Source organism: Anomaloglossus baeobatrachus, chromosome 4 (assembly GCF_048569485.1).
Source record: "Anomaloglossus baeobatrachus isolate aAnoBae1 chromosome 4, aAnoBae1.hap1, whole genome shotgun sequence".
Lineage (NCBI taxonomy): Eukaryota > Metazoa > Chordata > Amphibia > Anura > Aromobatidae > Anomaloglossus > Anomaloglossus baeobatrachus.
In genome coordinates this window covers 114,470,615-114,492,188 of record NC_134356.1, presented here as the reverse complement: position 1 = coordinate 114,492,188, position 21,574 = coordinate 114,470,615, and the positions used below count along the sequence as shown (strand labels likewise).

The following is a 21,574-nucleotide window of genomic DNA, read 5'->3' as shown; positions in this document are numbered from 1 at the left end:
GAGCAGACAGCAGTTGCAGAACTGCAAGGCTCAGCATCCTCCATCCAATAGTGTATGCAGGACAGCAGATAGCAGCTGTCGAACTACAAGGCTCAGCATCCTCCTTCCAGGACTGTATGCAGGATTTCTTTGCCCCCCCAAACAAAAAAAATGACATGGGCTTCGCCATATTTTTGTATGCTAGCCGGGTACAGCAGGCAGGTACGGGCTGCCCCCAACCCCCAGCTGCCTATTTGTACCCGGCTGGGAACCAAAAATATAGAGAAGCCCTTTTTTTTTTTAATTATTTCATGAATTTCATGAAATAATTAAAAAAAAAATGACGTGAGCTTCGCCTAATTTTTGTGTCCAGCCGGGTACAACTAGGCAGCTGGGGATTGGAATCCACAGTGCAGGGTGCCCAAGCTTTCTGGGCACCCCCGCTGCGAATTGCAGTCCGCAGCCACCCCAGAAAATGGCGCTTTCATAGAAGCGCCATCTTCTGGCGCTGTATCCAACTCTTCCAGTTGCCCTGATGCCGGGTGGCTCACTGGGTAATAATGGGGTTAGGGCTAGCTGTATATTATCAGCTGGCCCTAAGCCCGAAATTCATGGTGTCACGCCAATATTAGACATGGCCACCATGAATTTCTAGTAAAGATAAAAAAACCACAACACACAGAAAAATATTTTTATTAGAAATAAAACACAACACAATTAGTGACTCCATCTTTATTGAAATAAAGAACCCCCCTCCGCAGTAATCCTGGGTCAAGGGTCCCGCGCCGTCCAATCCGGAGCCAATATCATCTGATCGGTTTGCTGGAAGACAAAGCGATCAGATGATGTGTCAGGTTCAAGTGCCTGAATCACATCAAACATCAGCTGATTGTATTAAAGCCGTTTATACAATCAGCAGATGCATCGGTGCAAAAGAAAAAAAAAAAAAAATACTCACTTATGTGCTGATTACAGGCAGCTCCTGCAGCGGAGTCTGATCTCGTCCGATCGCTGCAGGAACTGCCGGTAATCAGGGATGAAGTCTCCTGACGCATCCGCTGATAGGTTAAACCAGCTGGCTGCTGGCGTCAGCCCGAGACTTACGATCAGCTGATGCGTCAGGTGACTGCATCAGGTGATCCATCGCCAGGTCCTGCATCCTGCAGGCATACGTACCCGGGGAGACTGCACACTGCCGGAGCGGCGATACCGTGAGAGGATCTGGGAGCGGGCATGGCACCTGGAGTCTGCAGACAGGTGAGTATGACTTTTTTTCTACTGTTCACTTTTGATTTCGCAGCTGCCTCCACCTCCCGCCCAGACATGACGCCGCACGGCAGCATACATGCACAGGACGGGAGGTGGAGGCAGCGGTGACGGTACCGGGAGGATTCACGCTTCTGTGTTTACTGACAGAAGGAATCCTCTTCCTGTACATGTCACTTTACTACCCACCTCCTGCGTTTATAGCTGCGTTTTTGGTCTTAGAAACGCACTAAAACGCACCAAAACGCACCTATTTGCGTTTCTCATTGCGTCTTTCAACATCCCATTGCACTCAATGGATGAAAAGCGCAGTGAAAAACGCGGGAATAATTGACATGCTGCGTTTTTGTTTAACCACAAATACGCAGCTGAAAAAAAAACGCTGTGTGCAGACAGGAAAAATGAAAACTCATAGACTTTGCTGGGGAAGCAAAGTCATGCAGTTTTCTGAGCAAAAACGCACCCGAAAACTGCGCAAAAACGCCGCGAAAAACGCACTGTGTGAACTTACCCTAAAGCCATTTCCTTTGGATTACTGTATTTTATATGCAGTTTATTTGGCACGCAGCACCACAAACACCTCTGTAGTCCACAAAGCTCACTGATACTAATTGAATCCCAGTGTAACGCTCATGGCCGGTGAAGGAGCAGCGAGCGGGATAGTGGACCCACTGGACCACAGGGGGATCTGGGCTTACCCTTTAGTGGGACGGGCTTAAATAAAAGCCTTCCGCGAGGCGGACGCCAGGTACCACTCCCAGGGCAGTGACCAGGATTGTGGCAGCTGACTACCAGGGCCGGCATGGACACTGGTATGGGTACAGGCATAGGCAGGTACAGTCAGGATGGCTGAGGGAGACAGGCAGGCGGGAACGAACAGTTATGGTGGGCACGGCAGAGGCAGACAGATATAGGAAGGCAGACTCAGGAACAGGTGACAGGACAGGAGCAAGGGAACCTGACAACTAGCTAGCAGACTGAAGACTGACTAACTCAAGATGTTGCACAGGCACCTCCCCTAAAAGGAGGGTGCCTTAAATACATAGTGCCCTAAGCTGCGCAACATTTCCTGGAAATAGCCCGCTGGCCCTTTAAGAAGAGGGTCGGTGCACGCACGTACTAAGTGCGTTCCCAGGGAGCCTGTGCAGTGTGCACAGGCTCTGGGGGAAGAGGGAGGCAGACAAGCACATAGCCAGCTGAGGAGCTGACAGGGAGGACTCAACCTGGCGGCGGAGGTGAGTAAGTCTGAATCCCTACATGGACGACGGCGCTACACCCAAATTGTCACAGTTCTTATTATGTGGATGCCTAATTAGTAGTGATGAGTGAACTGCCATGTTACTCCATGTTACATGGTACTCAGTATTCACAACGATCATTTGTATGCTCGGATGGGCGTGACTCGAGTACCCGAGTATAATGGAAGTTAATGGGGAACTCAAGCATTTTTTCGGAAGAGTACGAAGAGGAACTAGACAGCTGCCAGCCAAATGATTGTTCGACCAATATTGTGCATGGAGCCCTCTAAAGTAAACAGTACCACAGACAGTGTGAGCTATACACATAGTGTCTGAGTATTAGAAGCTGCTGTCTATTAGTTAACTAGCTCCACCCTCAGCAATGCACTGACAGTCAGCTTCATATACTCCTACCAAGTGTCATTTTCAGCTGGATGCCAGGCAAAGTACCGTATTTTTCGGACCATAAGACGCACTTTTTTCCCCCCAAATGTTGGGGGAAAGTTGGGGGTGCGTCTTATGGTCTGACTGTGGCTGCGGGGAATGAGGTGCTGCGGTGGAGCGGGTCATCGGGGGCACAAGCAGGCTGTAGCAGCCTGCTGTGACCACGTGTGCCCGCTCATTACATATGCACGCCCATCCTCCCGCCCATTTCTCAGCGCAGAAGCCGGCACTGACAGGTGGGCGGGAGGACGAGCGGGGACGCGCGCATAGTAAAGAGCCGGTCCGCATGATCACCCCTGGCAATTACAGCCTGGAGTGATCATGTGCAGCTGTATTCACTGCCCCCCGCGCGTCATTACCAGCGCGGGGTGCAGTGAATCAGTACACTCACCCGTACCCGTGTGTGGAGCCGGCCCCCTGCTGCACTCGATGTCTTCCTGTCTGTGCTGGTCAGCTGATCGGCACAGACAGGAAGACATCGCGTGCTGCAGGGGAATGGCTCCACACTCACAGGTCAGTGCCGCTGAGAGGAAGATGATCGGTGCTGGAGGGAGTGAGGAAAAGGTGAGTATAAACGTTTGTTTTTTTCCTCTGTGCTATAGGATACAGGCCATATACCAGGATGGTATATGAGCATGATGGGGGCATATAGCATGATGGGAGTATATGAGCAGGAGGGATGGGGGGTATATGAACAGGATGGGGGTATATGAACAGGATGGGAGTATATGAACAGGATGGGGGTATATGAACAGGATGGGGGTATATGAACAGGATGGGGTATATGAACAGGATGGGAGTATATGAGCAGGATGGGGGTATATGAACAGGATGGGGGTATATGAACAGGATGGGGGTATATGAACAGGATGGGGGTATATGAACAGGATGGGAGTATATGAACAGGATGGGGGTATATGAACAGGATTGGGTTATATGAACAGGATGGGAGTATATGAACAGGATGGGAGTATATGAACAGGATGGGAGTATATGAGCAGGATGGGGAAATCTGAACAGGATGGGGGTATATGAACAGGATGGGAGTATATGAGCAGGATGGATGGGGGGTATATGAACAGGATGGGAGTATATGAACAGGATGGGAGTATATGAACGAATAGGATGGGGGAATATGAGCAGGATGCTGGTATATAAGCAGGATGGGGGTATATGAGCAGGATGGGGGTTTATAGCAGGATCATATACAAGGCAGGAGGATCATTACCAGGATGGGGTACCTTAGTAGAGAATTTGGGGACATTACCCCCATAACAGTGTCAGCAGCAGATCCTCGCCCCATAAGTGTGTCATGACCACATTTTTTTGCTTAAAGTTTTATTTTCCTATTTTCCTCCTCTAAAACCAGGGTGCGTCTTATAGTCCGGTGCGTCTTATAGTCCGAAAAGTACGGTATATAATGTATGGTCCTAAAAGCTATACTGTTAGTATGAATTCTTAGTATCCAAGCTTACCCTCCATAAGCATCTTATGGATACGCCCCTTTTGAGATATTTTTTGGGCAGAATGTTTCTGCATTCAGTGAGACATCATTTTTTATTTTCCCTGTTTGAGGTTTTTTTTTGCTGGATGAATTGTGTTTCTCAATTTTTTTTGCACTTTAATAATGTGGCATTTACCATTTCACTTCTAGCAGCCAGGACCAGATTAAACAACTAAACTCTTACCTTTCTGTATTTTTCCTTTTCCTCATTGAGCTCCTTACATTTTTTATCATAGTCCTTGAACTGCTTTTTTTCATCTTCAGTCCATTCAGTCTCGGCTTTGGCCAGAAAACCTGGTTGTGTCACTTCCTGAAAGACATAAACCATTACGATCAATGTGCAGCCGTTTTGGAGGAAGGAACGACTGTTTGTTTCAAGAGAAGAACATTAGCTATCGTACAAAACAACAATCAAGTTCCATTTTTTCACCCAGTGATAAACACTGCATCATTGGCCCAAAAAGTGTAACACGGCCCACCATCGTCTAACCTATGTGAGAGTTTTCTCTCTGATTTAGTCCCAAAATCAACATTAAAAACTTCAAATCAGCAGACAAGCCTACTATTCATCTGAGTGTGAACCCTGGTCTGTAGTGCACATCAGGTTTTTGTATGCATATCGTCAACATGTTGGAAAAAGCACCAGAAAACCACAACCTATTGCTACAGACTCATATTATAAATAAAAACGCATCAAAAACCATGCTGAAAAAAAAAACAAGTAAAAGAACACTTTCTGACAGAACTACACATCACAAAAATCGCCGTAAAAAACTCCATGTGAACATACACGCTAGGAGTTTTTTTCATGGATTAGGAAGTGGAACTGCTACAAAATCCACATAACATAATATTTAAAGCTGATTTTTATGTGGATTTCAATGTGGATTTGCTTCAACATCCATGTTAAAAAACGTTATGTGAACATAGCCTTACAATTTACTCCACCAGTCTATCTTCAGGAGCCCAGTCAGTCATATGAAATGCAGGTAGTGAGGGGGTTGTGTATCATTGTTCTTCACTGCAGGGGGGCGTGTTTGAATATTCATTGTTGATACACTGGCCAGAGACAGGGCTATCTGGAGTGGGGTATGGGCAGGACTTTCTCCACCCATTACCTTTATCCACTCATTATACTCAGAAGATGTCTTTGAGGTTTTTGTGCCCACCCATACCCGCCCATAGGCTGGTCATCCAGAGGGAAGTTTAAGTAAGAACAGACCACACACATGTTTTGTGGACTATTCTGTTCTTAAGTCAGAGAGATTTCTTGAAGCCATCTGCAGGCTGTTTTGTAATTTTTGGGGATTAATCACAATTGTTGAGCTCTACTTGGTCGTCAGGCTGCTGGATCGTCTTCCACCACATAAGGTAATGAACTTATCATACTCAGAATGACAATTTACAGGCATTATGGACCTTTTTTTTATAAGAATGAGGTACAAGAGCTGAATGGAGAAGGACAATCGCACTGAATATGACAAGCTCACTGAGAAGAAAAACAGTAGGTGGGTCGTGTGCGCGCTGATGGAGATATGACAGAATCGTCCAGGATACAGAGTAGACTTGATGCGGATTTATTATCTACATGTTTCAAAGTCATCTGACTTCATCAGGATATAACCACATGCAAAAAGGTTAGCTTCTTCCATGTGGTCATATCCTGATAAAGAAGTCTGAAGACTTCAAAATGCGAAAATAAAACCTCATCAAGTGTACTTTGTATCCTGGATGATTCTTTCGTATTTCCATCTACTATTTCTCTTCTGAGTGAGCTCGTTGGCATATTCAATGATATTGTTCCTCTCCTTTCAGCGCTTGTTGTGTGATACACAACTGTACTAGGTGAGCAATTTCCTGTACCTTATTGTCCTTTATCATCAGATAAAACCCTATTGTGCTTTTTGCTCCTCAGCTTTTTCCAATAACCTTACTCAAAAGTCACCTCTTACCCATCATGGCACCACCACTGACTGATAGAGCAGAGGTGACAAATGTTTATGATCCAATGTAAATGACGCAGACTCCTACTAAATATACTGTATGGTGGAACTTTAAAATACACTTTATAATTTCTTCAGTTCATCTCACCATTCTCAAGATATCTTCCTTCTTCACCTCCAAGACACCTCCCATCATATCATTGAGGGCTCGCTGTTTGGCGTTGTCTTCCTGAAGTAGATAATGTTAGATATTATTGTAAAGTGTAATAAGTATGTCTCCTGAAATCAGCCAAGCATACGACTCAATCTCAGTAGAGAGAGGGGGATAAGCTGCCGTGAACAACTCTGGGATAAATGACTGATCGGGCTGAAATTGATCCATTTGTTGGAGATGGTAAGGGCCATTTATACACTGGCGGATATCCATGAACAAGTGTTCTAGAAATGCTTGATTCCTGATTATCGTGAAGTCTAAAGAGGCTGTCAATCACACGGCGAACGAGTAAAGCATACATTGATTGGGTGAGATAAGTAATAAGCTGGCTTTATAAGGCTGGTTTCACACTACGTTTATTTAACATCCGTCCATAACGTTTTTTTAGCGGAAAAGCGGATCCAGTGCAAATGCGTTTTCATTTCAATGCATTTGCAATGGACTCGCGTTAACATGCGTTCACCTGCGTTTGCGTGCGTTATAGTGAGGATCCAGCGACTTGCAGTTTTTTAACATCTTTCAAAAACGCTACTTGTAGCGTTTTTGAGCTGCGTCCAAATACTGCAAATCGCCGGATCCTGACTAAACAGCACGCAAACGCAGGTGAACGCTGGCGTGCTGATAGACAGGATCCTGCTTTTGTACTGAGCATGCCCAGAAAGTACTGAGCATGCCCAGAACCAGTCTCGCGTGATCTATCTATCTCTCTACTCTCTCCCTCACCCTCTCTCTCTCTATCTCTGTCTTTCCCCCTTCCTCTCCTCCCTCTCTCTCCCACCTGAGAGCTGCGGACACTCGTAACCAAGGTAAATATCGGGTAACCACTTCTCTTAGTTACCCGATGTTTACGTTGGTTACGTGTGCAGGCAGCCCTGCTCCTAGCAGCTGCAGACACTCGTAACCAAGATAAATATCGGGTATCCAAGCCCGATGTTTACCTTGGTTACCAGCGTCTGCAGCTGTCAGAAGCCGGCTCCCAGTCTAGTTCCCCTCACTCCCGATCACATGACTCCAATGCCCACCCCTAAACATCCAGTGACAGGATCCTGCAAAGTAAACATGCGTTTACATGCGTTTTTTGCTGTAAAAGCAGGATCCGCTTTTGCAGCAAAAAAACGTTATGGACGGATGTTAAATAAACGTAGTTTGAAACCAGCCTAAGCTTAGCTCTAGGCATCACATCAACCTGTGTAAATAGGACATGTGCTGCCAAGAACATGATGCCTTATGTGATGTATGAATGATCGTATTAACAATAGTTCTGTACAATTAGGTAGGTCACAGGCTACTAAATGACTGCCGATAGGTTTACATGAAGTCAGTCAGCGGTGGCTAAACAGCCGTGGACTGCTGTCCCTGTCAAGTGACTAACTAGCTGCCAGAAAGTGCTTACATACTATACAATATACAGAAATAACTAAAAAAACACTAAATATTTCACTTCCACACCTGAAACCCTCATATATAACTAAAAATTAGACAAATAACAGAAAGGACATCAACTGGGACCTTTTACCCACAGGTTTAGCTGCAATCAGCAAGTTTCTAGCAATACTGTTGCAGAAACAGTCATAGAGTGGGCATTCTTCAAATCTGCCTAAGGGTATGTGCGCACGTTGCTTTTTACCTGCTTTTTACCTGCTTTTTTGCTGCTTTTTCTTCTGCGCTGTTTAATGCCAAAATGGATGTGTTCTTCTATTCAAGCAAAGTCTATGGGAATTTGGGTTTCTTGTTCACACTATGTTGTTCAAAATGCTGCCTTTTTGTGGCAGAACTTTGGTCAAAAACTCAGCTTTGCAGTGCAAAACCCAAATGGCAAAAACAATTGGCATGTTGCTTCTTTGAAAAGCTGAGTTTTTGACCAAAGTTCTGCCACAAAAAGGCAGCATTTTGAACAACATAGTGTGAACAAGAAACCCAAATTCCCATAGACTTTGCTTGAATAGAAGAACACATCCATTTTGGCATTAAACAGCGCAGAAGAAAAAGCAGCAAAAAAGCAGGTAAAAAGCAGGTAAAAAGCAACGTGCGCACATACCCTAAGGGTATGTGCGCACGTTGCTTTTTACCTGCTTTTTACCTGCTTTTTTGCTGCTTTTTCTTCTGCGCTGTTTAATGCCAAAATGGATGTGTTCTTCTATTCAAGCAAAGTCTATGGGAATTTGGGTTTCTTGTTCACACTATGTTGTCCAAAATGCTGCCTTTTTGTGGCAGAACTTTGGTCAAAAACTCAGCTTTTCAAAGAAGCAACATGTCAATTGTTTTTGCCATTTGGGTTTTGCACTGCAAAGCTGAGTTTTTGACCAAAGTTCTGCCACAAAAAGGCAGCATTTTGAACAACATAGTGTGAACAAGAAACCCAAATTCCCATAGACTTTGCTTGAATAGAAGAACACATCCATTTTGGCATTAAACAGCGCAGAAGAAAAAGCAGCAAAAAAGCAGGTAAAAAGCAGGTAAAAAGCAACGTGCGCACATACCCTAAAGCCTCTTTCAGTCGTCCATGTTGCTCGTATGTCTTCTGTCCATTTTTTTTTCACGGTTACAACACATTCCCAGTATATTCTATAGTGCTATTTATATGTCTGTTTTTTTTCCATCAGCATGGATGAAAAAGGCTGATATAAAAGTCTATGGCAACACGTACAGGACATGCATGGCATCAGTGTGCTATCTATGTGCTGTACGCATTTAATAATGAGAAGTATAGGAGAAGCTTTGTAATTTATACATTTCTTTATCATCCGTGAAAAATGCAATGACGCACTAATGGCAAAAACGACCACATGGCTGGCATATTAATGCAAAACTCTGATGACATTTTTGACGTGTGAATTAGGCCTAAAAGCATTACTCTAGTTTATCTATGTGACGGAGATTGAGCTTAAAATGTTTGACACAAAGGGGTACAAATATTGGGTGGTTGTACAAATGAATGAACAATGGTAGAATCCCAGCCAATGTCTAAATTAATGATCAGCAAATTAAAGCAAATCATTTATGTGGAGCAATGTAATCAAGTAAATCTTGATTAAAGGGAACCTGTCAGGTCCAATATTCACCCAGACCCAGGAGCAGTTCTGGGTGTATATTGCTAATCCCTGCCTAACCGTCCCTGTATACACTAGCATAGAGAAAGAGATCTTTAGAATAAGGATTTCTAAAGATCTTTTACCATATGCTAATGAGCGAAGGGACTAGTCCCCTGGGCGTTACTTCCCCTGGCTTCATTAGCATGTTAGTACACCCCTGTGGGTGTGCTACCATGCTAATGAATGTGCAGCGTCACAGGATGATTTCACTCACCTCTCCGCCGCCGCCATCATGTCCGATGCTGGATTTTGGCTCAGTGCGCATGATCCCAGAGTTTCGGTCACGTGCACTATGAAGCCGGGTGTACGCGTCCTGGCTTCAAACTGAAGTAGTGCGCATGACCCAAACTCCGGGGTCATGCACACTGAGCCGAAATCCAGCGTCAGACCCAATGGCGACAGAGAGGTGAGTGAAATCATCCTTCGACGCTGAGCATTCATTAGCATGTTAGTACACCAACAGGGACGTAATAACATACTAATGGAGCCAACTGGCCAGGGAACTAACGCCCAGGGGACTAGTCCACTTGCTCATTAGCATATGGTAAAAGATCTTTAGAAATACTTTTTCTAAAGATCTCTTTATCAATGCTAGTGTATACAGGGACGGTTAGGCAGGGATTAGTAATATGCACCCAGAGCTGCTCGTGGTTCTGTATGCATATTGAACCCGACAGATTTCCTTTAATTGCTCCACATAAAAAGCAATAATATATTAATATGTTTTTACCAAACGTGAGACTCTGTGGTTCCTCCTGGAATCTTTCTACACCTCACCACTTATTACCTGTGCGGCCAGGCGCTTCTCCTCCTCCTGCTTCGCTTGCTGCTCTGCCTTTATTTTTTGTTCAGGTGTTAAATATTTTTCAACTTTTATCTGTAGCCATAAAAAAATTAGTTAACGGAACAGCCACCGATACCGTCACACCGTAAAATGAGCGTCGGTATAAAGAGCTGCTTATAGGAAGCACATTCTATAGATACGCTGCTGACAGGTGTATCCAAGTGTCTGAGTGTTCGGTCATGTTCACATGTCAAGTAATCACCTGTTGCAGTGGATCCTGCTGCGATCTGTTGGCATGAGAATTATGCAGTCTTTTTGCCTAGATTTATGGAGTCATGCCCTAAGAAAGTTGGGCACACAGAACGTTTTTGTCCGGCTAAAAAACTGATTTCAACTGGATCCGTTTTTTTTTTAACATTGAAGTCTACGGAAGGCGGATCTGATAATTATACATCTGTTTCTCTTTCAGCTGAAAAGGATCTGTTTTATTCTTACTGGATCAGTTTCAAATGGAAGAAAATGGATGGCTATTAATGAACTTCAATACTAGAAAAAAAATGGATCCAGGTTTTTTAAGTTGGGTTTCTTTTGTAAACAAATTACTGCTGGATCCGTTCTCACAGATGATTACTGGACATGTGAACGAAGCCTTTTATGACAACCATTATGTTCCATTGGGCTGATTGTGTGTCTTCATGTCTTAATGGTGTGCAGTAAGATGCTGGAGTTGGATATGCCTACTAGTGCTCATATGAGGTATTGCAGAGTTTTGGTATTGTATTGTTGACTACAGTAACATACATCATCATTCTTCTATTACACAGTCAATAATGGTAGCATTCCATCCAACATCTCATTTATTGCTCTGCTTATTTTTGGATCTTGGATGGTCCTTTTCATGAAAAACTTTCCAATGTAACTTGCAGCAGACACAATCCCTTCAAATGTGTAGGCCAATCAGCCAGCCATGGTGTGCTGTACTGACCAGGCCGCTGGACCAAGGTCCGGTGAACTGATCCCCTCATCTCCATGGTGTACTGACCAGGCCGCTGGACCAACGTCTGTTTAACAGATCCCCTCATCTCCATGGTGTACTGACAAGGCCGCTAGACCAAGGTCCGGTGAACTGATCCGCTCATCTCCATAGTGGGTTGAACAATACTGGACTAAATGAAACTTAAGCAGATGAAAGCGGTGAGAGATCATATTCAAAAAAACTTATTACCTCAGAGTCGTCCACAGTGAGGGCTCTTTCCGGCTTCTCATTATCAGTAAATTTTGGTTCCATTAGTTTTTCTTGTACATTTAGCTCAGACATTATATCCAGGATCCTCTGATTCCTTTCCTTTACACGAGCAACCTCTTGTTCTTTCTGTCTGTGGACTACTTCAAACTCTTTGTTAAAGCCTGTTTTTATCTTATAGATGATGTCCTGCATAATAAAAAATGACACAATTGGGCAGAATTCAAACATCCTTGTATCACGGTCCAAGTATAGGTATACATAGCCGGCTTTAGGCATGTGCGAGTTGTGCGGCCGCACAGGGCGCCGGCAGGCCGACAGCAGAGGGGGCGCCTAGGGAGAAGCTGTTTACTTTCACTTTGCTGCTCACGCCCCTCCCCCCTCCTCTGTGCCCTGCGTCTGGTCTCCTCCCGCTCGGCACAGCCTCAGGCAGGGGGCGCCCTCCTCTCCTCTCCCTACACAGCCTCCTGCAGAGAGCGCCCCTCCCCCCTCCTCTGTGCCCTGCGTCTGGTCTCCTCCCGCTCTGCACAGCCTCAGGCAGGGGGCGCCCTCACCTGCTCTCCGCTCTGTGTTCTCTCCTGTCTTTACCATAGAGAGGGGGAGGGGCAGCAGCAATGCCGGAGATGCAGTTATAAAAGCCCCACTGAACTCCTGGAGCCCAGAAAGTGACTGTGAGTATAACATGCTGTGTGTCATCTGTAATGTATTATGTGCTGTGTGTGTGTGTTATGTATAACATGTGTGTGTCATGTATACTGTGCAATGTCTGTCTGTCTGTGTATCTGTCTGTCCGTCTATTATCCGTCTGTCTATCTTGCTATTATATATCTGTCTATATATCTCAATTATCTATTGTTAGGGCCAGGTTGACGGGCAGACCCAGGAGGTGGATCCACTGGGCCGAACTCCTTGATGAAGGTAAGGGGTCCGGTAGCTGAAGCACTACGGGTAGCAGGACAGTCCGTGCACAAGAGTAGAATGGAGAAGTCCCTGGGACCACGGAGTCACTGATGGTAGTCCGGGTGACGGAGCTCAGGTTCGGAAGCCGAGATGTTGTCAGGCGGAGTCCGGAACCGATGGAGCAAGAGGACGGGTCACCGCAGGGATCAGAGATGGAACGGACTGTCAGGATGGCAGATAGTTAGCGTTCGGAGTTCGGGATTCGGCAGGACCGGATGGCGAGGCAGGATCGGCTCTAGAAGAGAGAGAGGTGAGTATCTCACAGGAACACAAGGAGACCTGACTCCTAGCTTGGGAAACACGAAGAACAGGCCCCGCCCACTTGGACACTTAACCCCTTTATACCCTGTACCTGTGTGCTCAATTTCCTGTCAGTGGACGCTGGCCCTTTAAGAAAGGGTCAATGACCGCGCGCGCGCCCTAATGCGCATGCGCGAGGCCCGGGTGCCAGAAACCAGGGCAGGGAGCGGTGAGGAGGAAGCAGCAGAGCCGGGCTGGGGCTGAGTAGCCGACGGGCGCCGGGAGCGGGGACCAGGACGCCTGGGAACCGCAGGCAATGGAGGCTGGAGACCGGGGAGCGGCGGAGGCCGGACAGAAGAACCGGGGAGCGACGCAGGGAAGCCGGGGAGCGTGGCAGGTGAGCCGGGGAGCAGAGCAGGGGACCCGGGGAGCGTGACAGTACCCCCCCCCACGCCCCTCTCCCCGCAACCGGGACAGGAAGGCACGGATCAGAGGAGTACCCACATTCTCCCGGGGTTCCCAGGACCTATCCTCAGGACCATACCCCGCCCAGTCCACCAGCAAGAACTGTCGGCCCCGTACGGTTTTCATGGCCACGATATCCCTTACCGCATAGATGTCGTCATCGGCAATAGGAGGAGGAGCCGAACTGGCAGCAGCGGAGAAGGGACCAAGGACAACCGGCTTGAGCAGAGAGACGTGGAAGGAGTTGGGTATCCTCATCGTGGCCGGGAGCTGCAGCTTGTAGGAGACCTCATTGATCTTGCTGAGGACTTTAAACAGCCCGATGTAGCGAGGTCCCAGCTTGTAGGATGGTAGCTTCAATCGGACGTACTTGGAAGCAAGCCAGACGAGATCTCCTGGAGAGAAACACGGAGGGTCCAGACGCCTCTTGTCTGCGTGTCTCTTCATCCGCAGGGAAGCACGTCCAAGGGACGCCTTAACAGAGTCCCAAATGGTTGCAAAGTCACGGGCTACAGCATCAGCAGCAGGGACATCCGAGGAAGAGGATACAGGCAATGGGACGGAAGGCTGAAGTCCGTAAACGACATGGAAGGGAGAGCTGGAGGAGGACTCACTGACGTGGTGGTTATGGGAGAATTCAGCCCAAGGAAGAAGCGTGGACCAGTCGTCATGATGGGCGTTGACGTAGTGACGTAAGAAGGAGGTCAAGATCTGATTGACCCGTTCCACTTGGCCGTTCGACTGAGGATGGTAGGCTGAAGAAAAGTCCAGAGTCACTCCCAGATGTTTGCAGAGAGCCCTCCAGAAGCGGGAGGTGAACTGAGTTCCTCTGTCGGACACAATGTGTGATGGAAAGCCATACAAGCGGAAGATGTGTTGTATATAGGCGTCAGCGAGTTCCTGGGCAGAGGGCAGTCCAGCCATAGGGACGAAATGAGCCATTTTAGAGAACCGATCCACCATGACCCATATGACTGTGTGTCCGGAGGACAATGGCAAGTCCGTAATAAAGTCCATCGCAATGTGTTGCCACGGAACTGAGGGTATAGGCAGAGGCAGAAGACGGCCATATGGCAGGTGTTTGGGCGTCTTGTTCCTGGCACAAGAGGAGCAGGCTGAGACAAAAGAAGCGACGTCCGTGCGAAGGGATGGCCACCAGTAATGACGTACAATCGTACTCCATGTTCTCTTCTGACCAGCATGACCGGCTATTTTCGAGGCATGGCCCCAGTGTAACACTTTTTGCCTGTCAGTCTCAGAGACATAGGTCTTCCCGGGCGGTATCTGGGCCAGGGTGACAGGAGTCACCGGAATGATTTTACTAGGGCAGATGATGGGCTGGGATGTCTCCTCCTCCTGCTCCATGGGCATGAAAGACCTGGACAAGGCATCTGCGCGTACATTCTTGTCCGCGGGTCGGAAATGGAGCTGGAAATCGAATCTGGCAAAGAACAAGGACCACCTGGCTTGCCGTGGGTTCAGTCGCTGGGCAGACCGCAGGTATTCCAGGTTCTTGTGGTCCGTGTAAATAATAACGGGGTACACTGCTCCTTCCAGAAGGTAGCGCCATTCTTCCAGAGCCAGTTTGACTGCCAATAGCTCTCGGTCACCGATGGTGTAGTTGCGTTCAGGCGCTGAGAAGCTCTTGGAGAAGAAACCGCAAGTCACCATCTTCCCGGAGGAGGACTTCTGCATGAGCACTGCTCCGGCTCCCGAGGAGGAGGCATCCACCTCCAAGGTGAACTGTCGGTTTAACTCCGGACGGTGGAGCACAGGAGAGGAGGCAAATGCCCGCTTCAGAGAGCCAAACGCGGCGTCGACCGCAGGTGACCAGTCCTTTGGATTAGCCCCCTTCTTGGTCAAGGCGGAGAGAGGAGCAGTCAGAGCAGAGAAGTGAGGGATGAACTGGCGGTAATAGTTGGCGAATCCCAGAAAGCGTTGGATTGCCTTTAGTCCAGAAGGAGGAGGCCAGTTGAGAATGGAAGAGACCTTCTTCGGATCCATCTGCAGTCCGGTATCGGAGATGACGTAACCCAGGAAGGGAAGAGAAGACTGCTCGAAGACACACTTCTCGTACTTGGCGTACAGACGATTCTCCCTCAGTCGTCGTAGTACCAGCTGCACGTTCTCTCTGTGGGTCTGGAGGTCCGGAGAAAAGACCAGGATGTCATCAAGATACACCACCACACAGATGTAGAGAAGGTCCCGGAACACGTCGTTCACCAATTCCTGAAAGACTGCCGGTGCGTTACACAGGCCGAAGGGCATCACACAGTATTCATAGTGCCCATCGCGAGTATTGAACGCGGTCTTCCATTCGTCCCCAGAGCGGATGCGGACCAGGTTGTAGGCACCCCGAAGATCCAACTTGGTGAACACACGAGCTCCTCTAAGCCGATCAAACAATTCGGGGATGAGCGGCAGGGAGTACTTGTTTTTCACGGTGATTTGGTTCAATCCCCGGTAGTCTATGCATGGGCGTAGGTCACCTTCTTTCTTCTTAACGAAGAAGAAGCCTGCTCCAGCAGGAGAGGAGGATCTCCGAATGAATCCCCTTGCCAGGCTCTCTGTGATGTAAGTAGACATGGCCCTTGTTTCGGCTGGAGACAGCGGATATATCCATCCTCGAGGTGGTGTAGTTCCCGGGAGCAGGTCAATGGCACAATCGTAAGGACGATGTGGCGGAAGTACCTCTGATTCCTTTTTGTCAAAGACGTCCGCGAAGGACCAATAGGACGAGGGCAGTCCCGGTAGGGACTCTGGAACCGGAGGTCGTCGGATGGGTTGTATGGTCTTCAGACAGTTCTCATGGCAAGAAGAGCCCCATCGGGTGATTTCACCAGTGCCCCAGCTGACTGACGGTTCGTGTGTCCGTAACCAGGGAAGTCCCAGCAGGATTTGATGGGACATGTGTGGGAGGACGTAGAGAGCGATGTTCTCGGTGTGCAGGGCACCGATACGCAGTTCGACCGGCCTGGTGATCCAGGAGATGGTGTCAGAGAGGGGTCTCCCATCCACAGAGGCAATCACGAGGGGTTTGTCGAGTGGAGTAACAGGCACCTGGTACTTGTCCACCGTGGCCTGCTGGATGAAATTGCCTGCTGCCCCAGAATCGAGGTACGCCTCAGCCGTGAACCGCGTCTCTCCCGTTGTCACTTGAACAGTCCACGTAACCGGGTCTGAGAGAGTCCCAGCACCTAGGGTGGCCTCTCCTACCAACCCTAGGCTTTGGAGTTTCCCGGCCTCTCTGGCCAGGAGCATAGCAGGTGTGTGCCCTCTCCGCAGTAGAAGCAGAGGCCCTTGGCGAGCCGCTCTGCTCGGTGTTGTTCAGACTGCCGCACACGGTCGATCTGCATGGGCTCGTGGACGGAGACACCAGATGCCGTTGACTGAAGTACAGCGGGCTTCTGCGGAGGAGAGGAATGCCGTACCGGACGTCTCTCACGGGACGCCTCTTTGGATCGCTCCTGAAAGCGAATGTCCACTCGAGTCGCTAGGGTAATCAGGGCATCCAGGGTGGACGGTACGTCACGACCAGCCAGCTTATCTTTAATTCGACCCGAGAGTCCTTCCCAGAAGGCGGCGGTTAGAGCCTCGTTGTTCCACCCGAGTTCCGAAGCCAAGGTGCGAAAACGGATGGCATATTGACCCACCGTCAGAGTCCCCTGACATAACCGGAGAAGAGATGAGGCAGACGCGGAGGCGCGTCCGGGCTCGTCAAAGGTGCCACGAAATGCCTGCAGGAACTCCTGGATGTTCGTGGTCACAGGATCCTCCTTTTCCCACAAGGGGTTCATCCACGCCAGTGCCTCACCCTCTAGATGGGACATGATGAACGCGACCTTGGCTTGGTCGGAGGCAAACAAATGCGGCAGCTGCGTGAAATGGAGGGAGCATTGGTTTATGAATCCCCTGCAGGTCTTGGGATTTCAGGCGTACCGGGGTGGTGAGGCCAAACGAAGTCTGGAAGCATCCGAAGAGGCTGCCACAGGAGCTGGAGCCGTGGATTGTCTAGTGGAAGCCCGAGATGCTGAAGATGTAACTGACGCTTGTAGCGTGTTCAGGCGGGCATCCACAGAAGACATGAATTGCAGCATGCGGGTCTGAGTCTCACGCTGGCGTGTGAGTTCCTCCTGCAAGGCTGCTAGTGCTTCGGCGGGATCCATGGCCTGTTCTTACTGTTAGGGCCAGGTGGACGGGCAGACCCAGGAGGTGGATCCACTGGGCCGAACTCCTTGATGAAGGTAAGGGGTCCGGTAGCTGAAGCACTACGGGTAGCAGGACAGTCCGTGCACAAGAGTAGAATGGAGAAGTCCCTGGGACCACGGAGTCACTGATGGTAGTCCGGGTGACGGAGCTCAGGTTCGGAAGCCGAGATGTTGTCAGGCGGAGTCCGGAACCGATGGAGCGAGAGGACGGGTCACCGCAGGGATCAGAGATGGAACGGACTGTCAGGATGGCAGATAGTCAGCGTTCGGGGTTCGGGATTCGGCAGGACCGGATGGCGAGGCAGGATCGGCTCTAGAAGAGAGAGAGGTATCTCACAGGAACACAAGGAGACCTGACTCCTAGCTTGGGAAACACGAAGAACAGGTCCCGCCCACTTGGACACTTAACCCCTTTATACCCTGTACCTGTGTGCTCAATTTCCTGTCAGTGGACGCTGGCCCTTTAAGAAAGGGTCAATGACCGCGCGCGCGCCCTAATGCGCATGCGCGAGGCCCGGGTGCCAGAAGCCAGGGCAGGGAGCAGTGAGGAGGAAGCAGCAGAGCCGGGCTGGGGCTGAGTAGCCGACGGGCGCCGGGACCAGGACGCCTGGGAACCGCAGGCAATGGAGGCTGGAGACCGGGGAGCGGCGGAGGCCGGACAGAAGAACCGGGGAGCAACGCAGGGAAGCCGGGGAGCGTGGCAGGTGAGCCGGGGAGCAGAGCAGGGGACCCGGGGAGCGTGACATCTATCCTATATCTATTTATTATCTATCTATCTATCTATCTATCTATCTATCTATCTATCTATCTATCATGTCTGCCTATCTCTCTATTATATATCTGTCTATATCTATCTTTCTATCTATTATCTATCTATCTGTCTGATATCTATTTGTCTATCATCTATCCAGCCTCGGTCTGGTACACAGACACCAGTCAATGCCCCAGAAAGCTCTCTTAGGCTGCTTTCACACATCCGGTTTTTGCAGTGCGGCTCAATCCGGCTCCAAAACCTATGCAACGGATGCGGCGAAAAAAACGGATCCGTTGCATAAGTTTTTCCATGCGGCCCGTCTGTTTTTTGACGGATGTGGCTGGATACTGAGCATGCGCAGTGTAAAAAACCACATCCGGCGGCCGGATGCAGTTTTTGCTGCAGGACTCCGCATCCGGCGTCCATAGGCTTGCATTGTAAATCGCGCCGCATTGCGCCGGATCTGGCGCAATGCGGTTTTTGCGCCGCACAAAAAAAGTGCCAGGCAACGTTCCATCTGGCCGCCGCATGGCCTTGCGTTGTGTCCGTTTTTTGCCGGATGCGGCATATTTAGCCCATGCGGCGGCCAGATGGAACGTTGCCTGGCACTTTTTTGGCACAATACGGCGCTAATGCAAGAGTATGCGGAAAAAACGCAACCGGCGGCAAAAAAAAAACGGTTGCATTTTTTCTGCAAAGCGCCGTATTGTGCCGCTCAGCAAAAACCGGATGTGTGAAAGCAGCCTAACTGAATAAGGGACACACCGGCAGGGGCACCACTGGCATCAAAGATCCAGAGCTCCGACCCAGAACTTCTTGGCCGGAGCCCCGCGTCTTCTGCAACCACTGCACTGAACTATGTCGGCGTCACCCCGATACAGTTCAATCCTGTGACAGAGCACAGAGCTCCCTGCTCTATCACTGCCCGTCTGCTAAGCCACAGACCGCTGCAGGCCTGTGTCTTAGGAGACCGTATATCCACAAGGGCAGAGCAGTGACATCATTGCATCGCGCTGCCTACGCAGGCCACCATAGAAGAGAAGATGGAGGCTGCGGTGTTGGGAATCAGGATTAGGTGAGTATAATTTTTTTTTATGTCTATATGGGATCTGTGAGGGCTCCTGTTGTATATAAGAGGCTGCGTGGGGGCTCCTGCTGTGTATAGGAGGCTGTGTGGGGGCTCCTGCTGTGTATAGGAGGCTGTGTGGGGTCTCCTGCTGTGTATAGGAGGCTGTGTTGGGGCTCCTGTTGTGTGCAGGAGGCTGTGTGGGGGCTCCTGCTGTGTGCAGGAGGCTGTGTGGGGGCTCCTGCTGTGTGTAGGAGGCTGTGTGGGGGCTCCTGCTGTGCGTAGGAGGCTGTGTGGGGGCTCCTGCTGTGTGCAGGAGGCTGTGTGGGGGCTCCTGCTGTGTGCAGGAGGCTGTTTGGGGGCTCCTGCTGTGTGCAGGAGGCTGTGTGGGGGCTTCTGCTGTGTGCAGGAGACTGTGTGGGGGCTCCTGCTGTGTATAGGAGGCTGTGTGGGGGCTCCTGCTGTGCATAGGAGGCTGTGTGGGGGCTCCTGCTGTGTGCAGGAGGCTGTGTGGGGGCTCCTGCTGCGTGCAGGAGGCTGTGTGGGGGCTCCTGCTGTGCGTAGGAGGCTGTGTGGGGGCTCCTGCTGTGTGTAGGAGGCTGTGTGGGGGCTCCTGCTGTGTGTAGGAGGCTGTGTGGGGGCTCCTGCTGTGTGCAGGAGGCTGTGTGGGGGCTCCTGCTGTGTGCAGGAGGCTGTGTGGGGGTTCCTGCTGTGTGCAGGAGGCTGTGTGGGGGTTCCTGCTGTGTGCAGGAGGCTGTTTGGGGGCTCCTGCTGTGTGCAGGAGGCTGTGTGGGGGCTTCTGCTGTGTGCAGGAGGCTGTGTGGGGGCTCCTGCTGTGTATAGGAGGCTGTGTGGGGGTTCCTGCTGTGCATAGGAGGCTGTGTGGGGGCTCCTGCTGTGTGCAGGAGGCTGTGTGGGGGCTCCTGCTGTGTGCAGGAGGCTGTGTGGGGGCTCCTGCTGTGCATAGGAGGCTGTGTGGGGGATCCTGCTGTGTGCAGGAGGCTGTGTGGGGGCTCCTGCTGTGTGCAGGAGGCTGTGTGGGGGCTCCTGCTGTGTGTAGGAGGCTGTGTGGGGGCTCCTGCTGTGTGTAGGAGGCTGTGTGGGGGCTCCTGCTGTGTGTAGGAGGCTGTGTGGGGGCTCCTGCTGTGTGCAGGAGGCTGTGTGGGGGCTACTGCTGTGTGCAGGAGGCTGTGTGGGGGCTCCTGCTGTGTGCAGGAGGCTGTGTGGGGGCTCCTGCTGTGTGCAGGAGGCTGTGTGGGGGCTCCTGCTGTGCATAGGAGGATGTGTGGGGGTTCCTGCTGTGTATAGGAGGCTGTGTGAGGGCTCCTGCTGTGTATAGGAGGCTGTGTGTGTGTGTGTGTCTCTCTGTGTCTCGGTCTCTGTGTGTCTCTGTCTCTGTGTGTGTCTGTAGTTCCCAGCGCCATTGATTTTAGTGTAAGCAGGTTTTTGCGGCGAATAACTAAAGTGTGGGGTTAAAATTTTTCATCAAAACAGTCTACGACGTTCCCTGGGTCACATGAGGCGTCTGTGCAAAATTTCGTGATTGTAAATGTGACGGCGTGGATTCCTTTAAAGGACGGACACACACACACACACACACACACACTCAGCTTTATATATTAGATTATACACCCTACATATGCCCTGTACATGTCACGTATAGTGTGCAATGTAATGTAATTCTGAATATTGACCTGCCATATCCTAAAGGTGTGTAATATGCGCTCTGTTAGGATTTCACTTGCTGATTCGAGTAGTCGTCACCTGATCACTCACATGTGATTTGCAATGTGTGGTCATCTGCAGAATGACGTCTCCTCCTGTTTCTCTCAAATTGAAAATGATAACAATGAGAGAAGCAGGAGGAGACGTCATCAGCAGATGACCCCGAGTCTGCAAATCACTTGTGAGTGATTTCATTGGCAAATCAAATCCTAACAGTGTGTATTACACATTTTGGGGGTTCGACCAGTCAATGTGCAGCAGAGCAGGGAGAAGCCATTGGGCACCGGCCTCCCGGGCTCCTCATCTCATCCTGGGTGCATCGTCCTCGGCAGAGATAAAATGTGTTTTATCTGCAATGTGGAAGCATCAGAGTAAAATATACACGACTGCAATAATGGAGCCGGTGTCTGATTCCTTCCACGCGGGGGTCGTGCAGTAGGAATCAGCTG

The 21,574-nt window shown here is 49.7% G+C and overlaps 1 protein-coding gene across 1 annotated transcript in view; it reads right to left on the bottom strand.

Moving 5' to 3' along the window:
- The window catches only part of CFAP43 (cilia and flagella associated protein 43), a 207,640-nt gene that overhangs the window by 75,031 nt on the left and 111,035 nt on the right, over positions 1-21,574 (bottom strand). Inside the window, exons 24-27 of the mRNA XM_075344505.1 lie at positions 11,690-11,896; positions 10,468-10,557; positions 6,523-6,603; positions 4,616-4,741 (exon numbers count right to left, since the gene is read on the bottom strand). Of these exons, the coding sequence (XP_075200620.1) occupies positions 4,616-4,741; positions 6,523-6,603; positions 10,468-10,557; positions 11,690-11,896 (504 nt within the window). The remainder of the gene's footprint in view (positions 1-4,615; positions 4,742-6,522; positions 6,604-10,467; positions 10,558-11,689; positions 11,897-21,574) is intronic.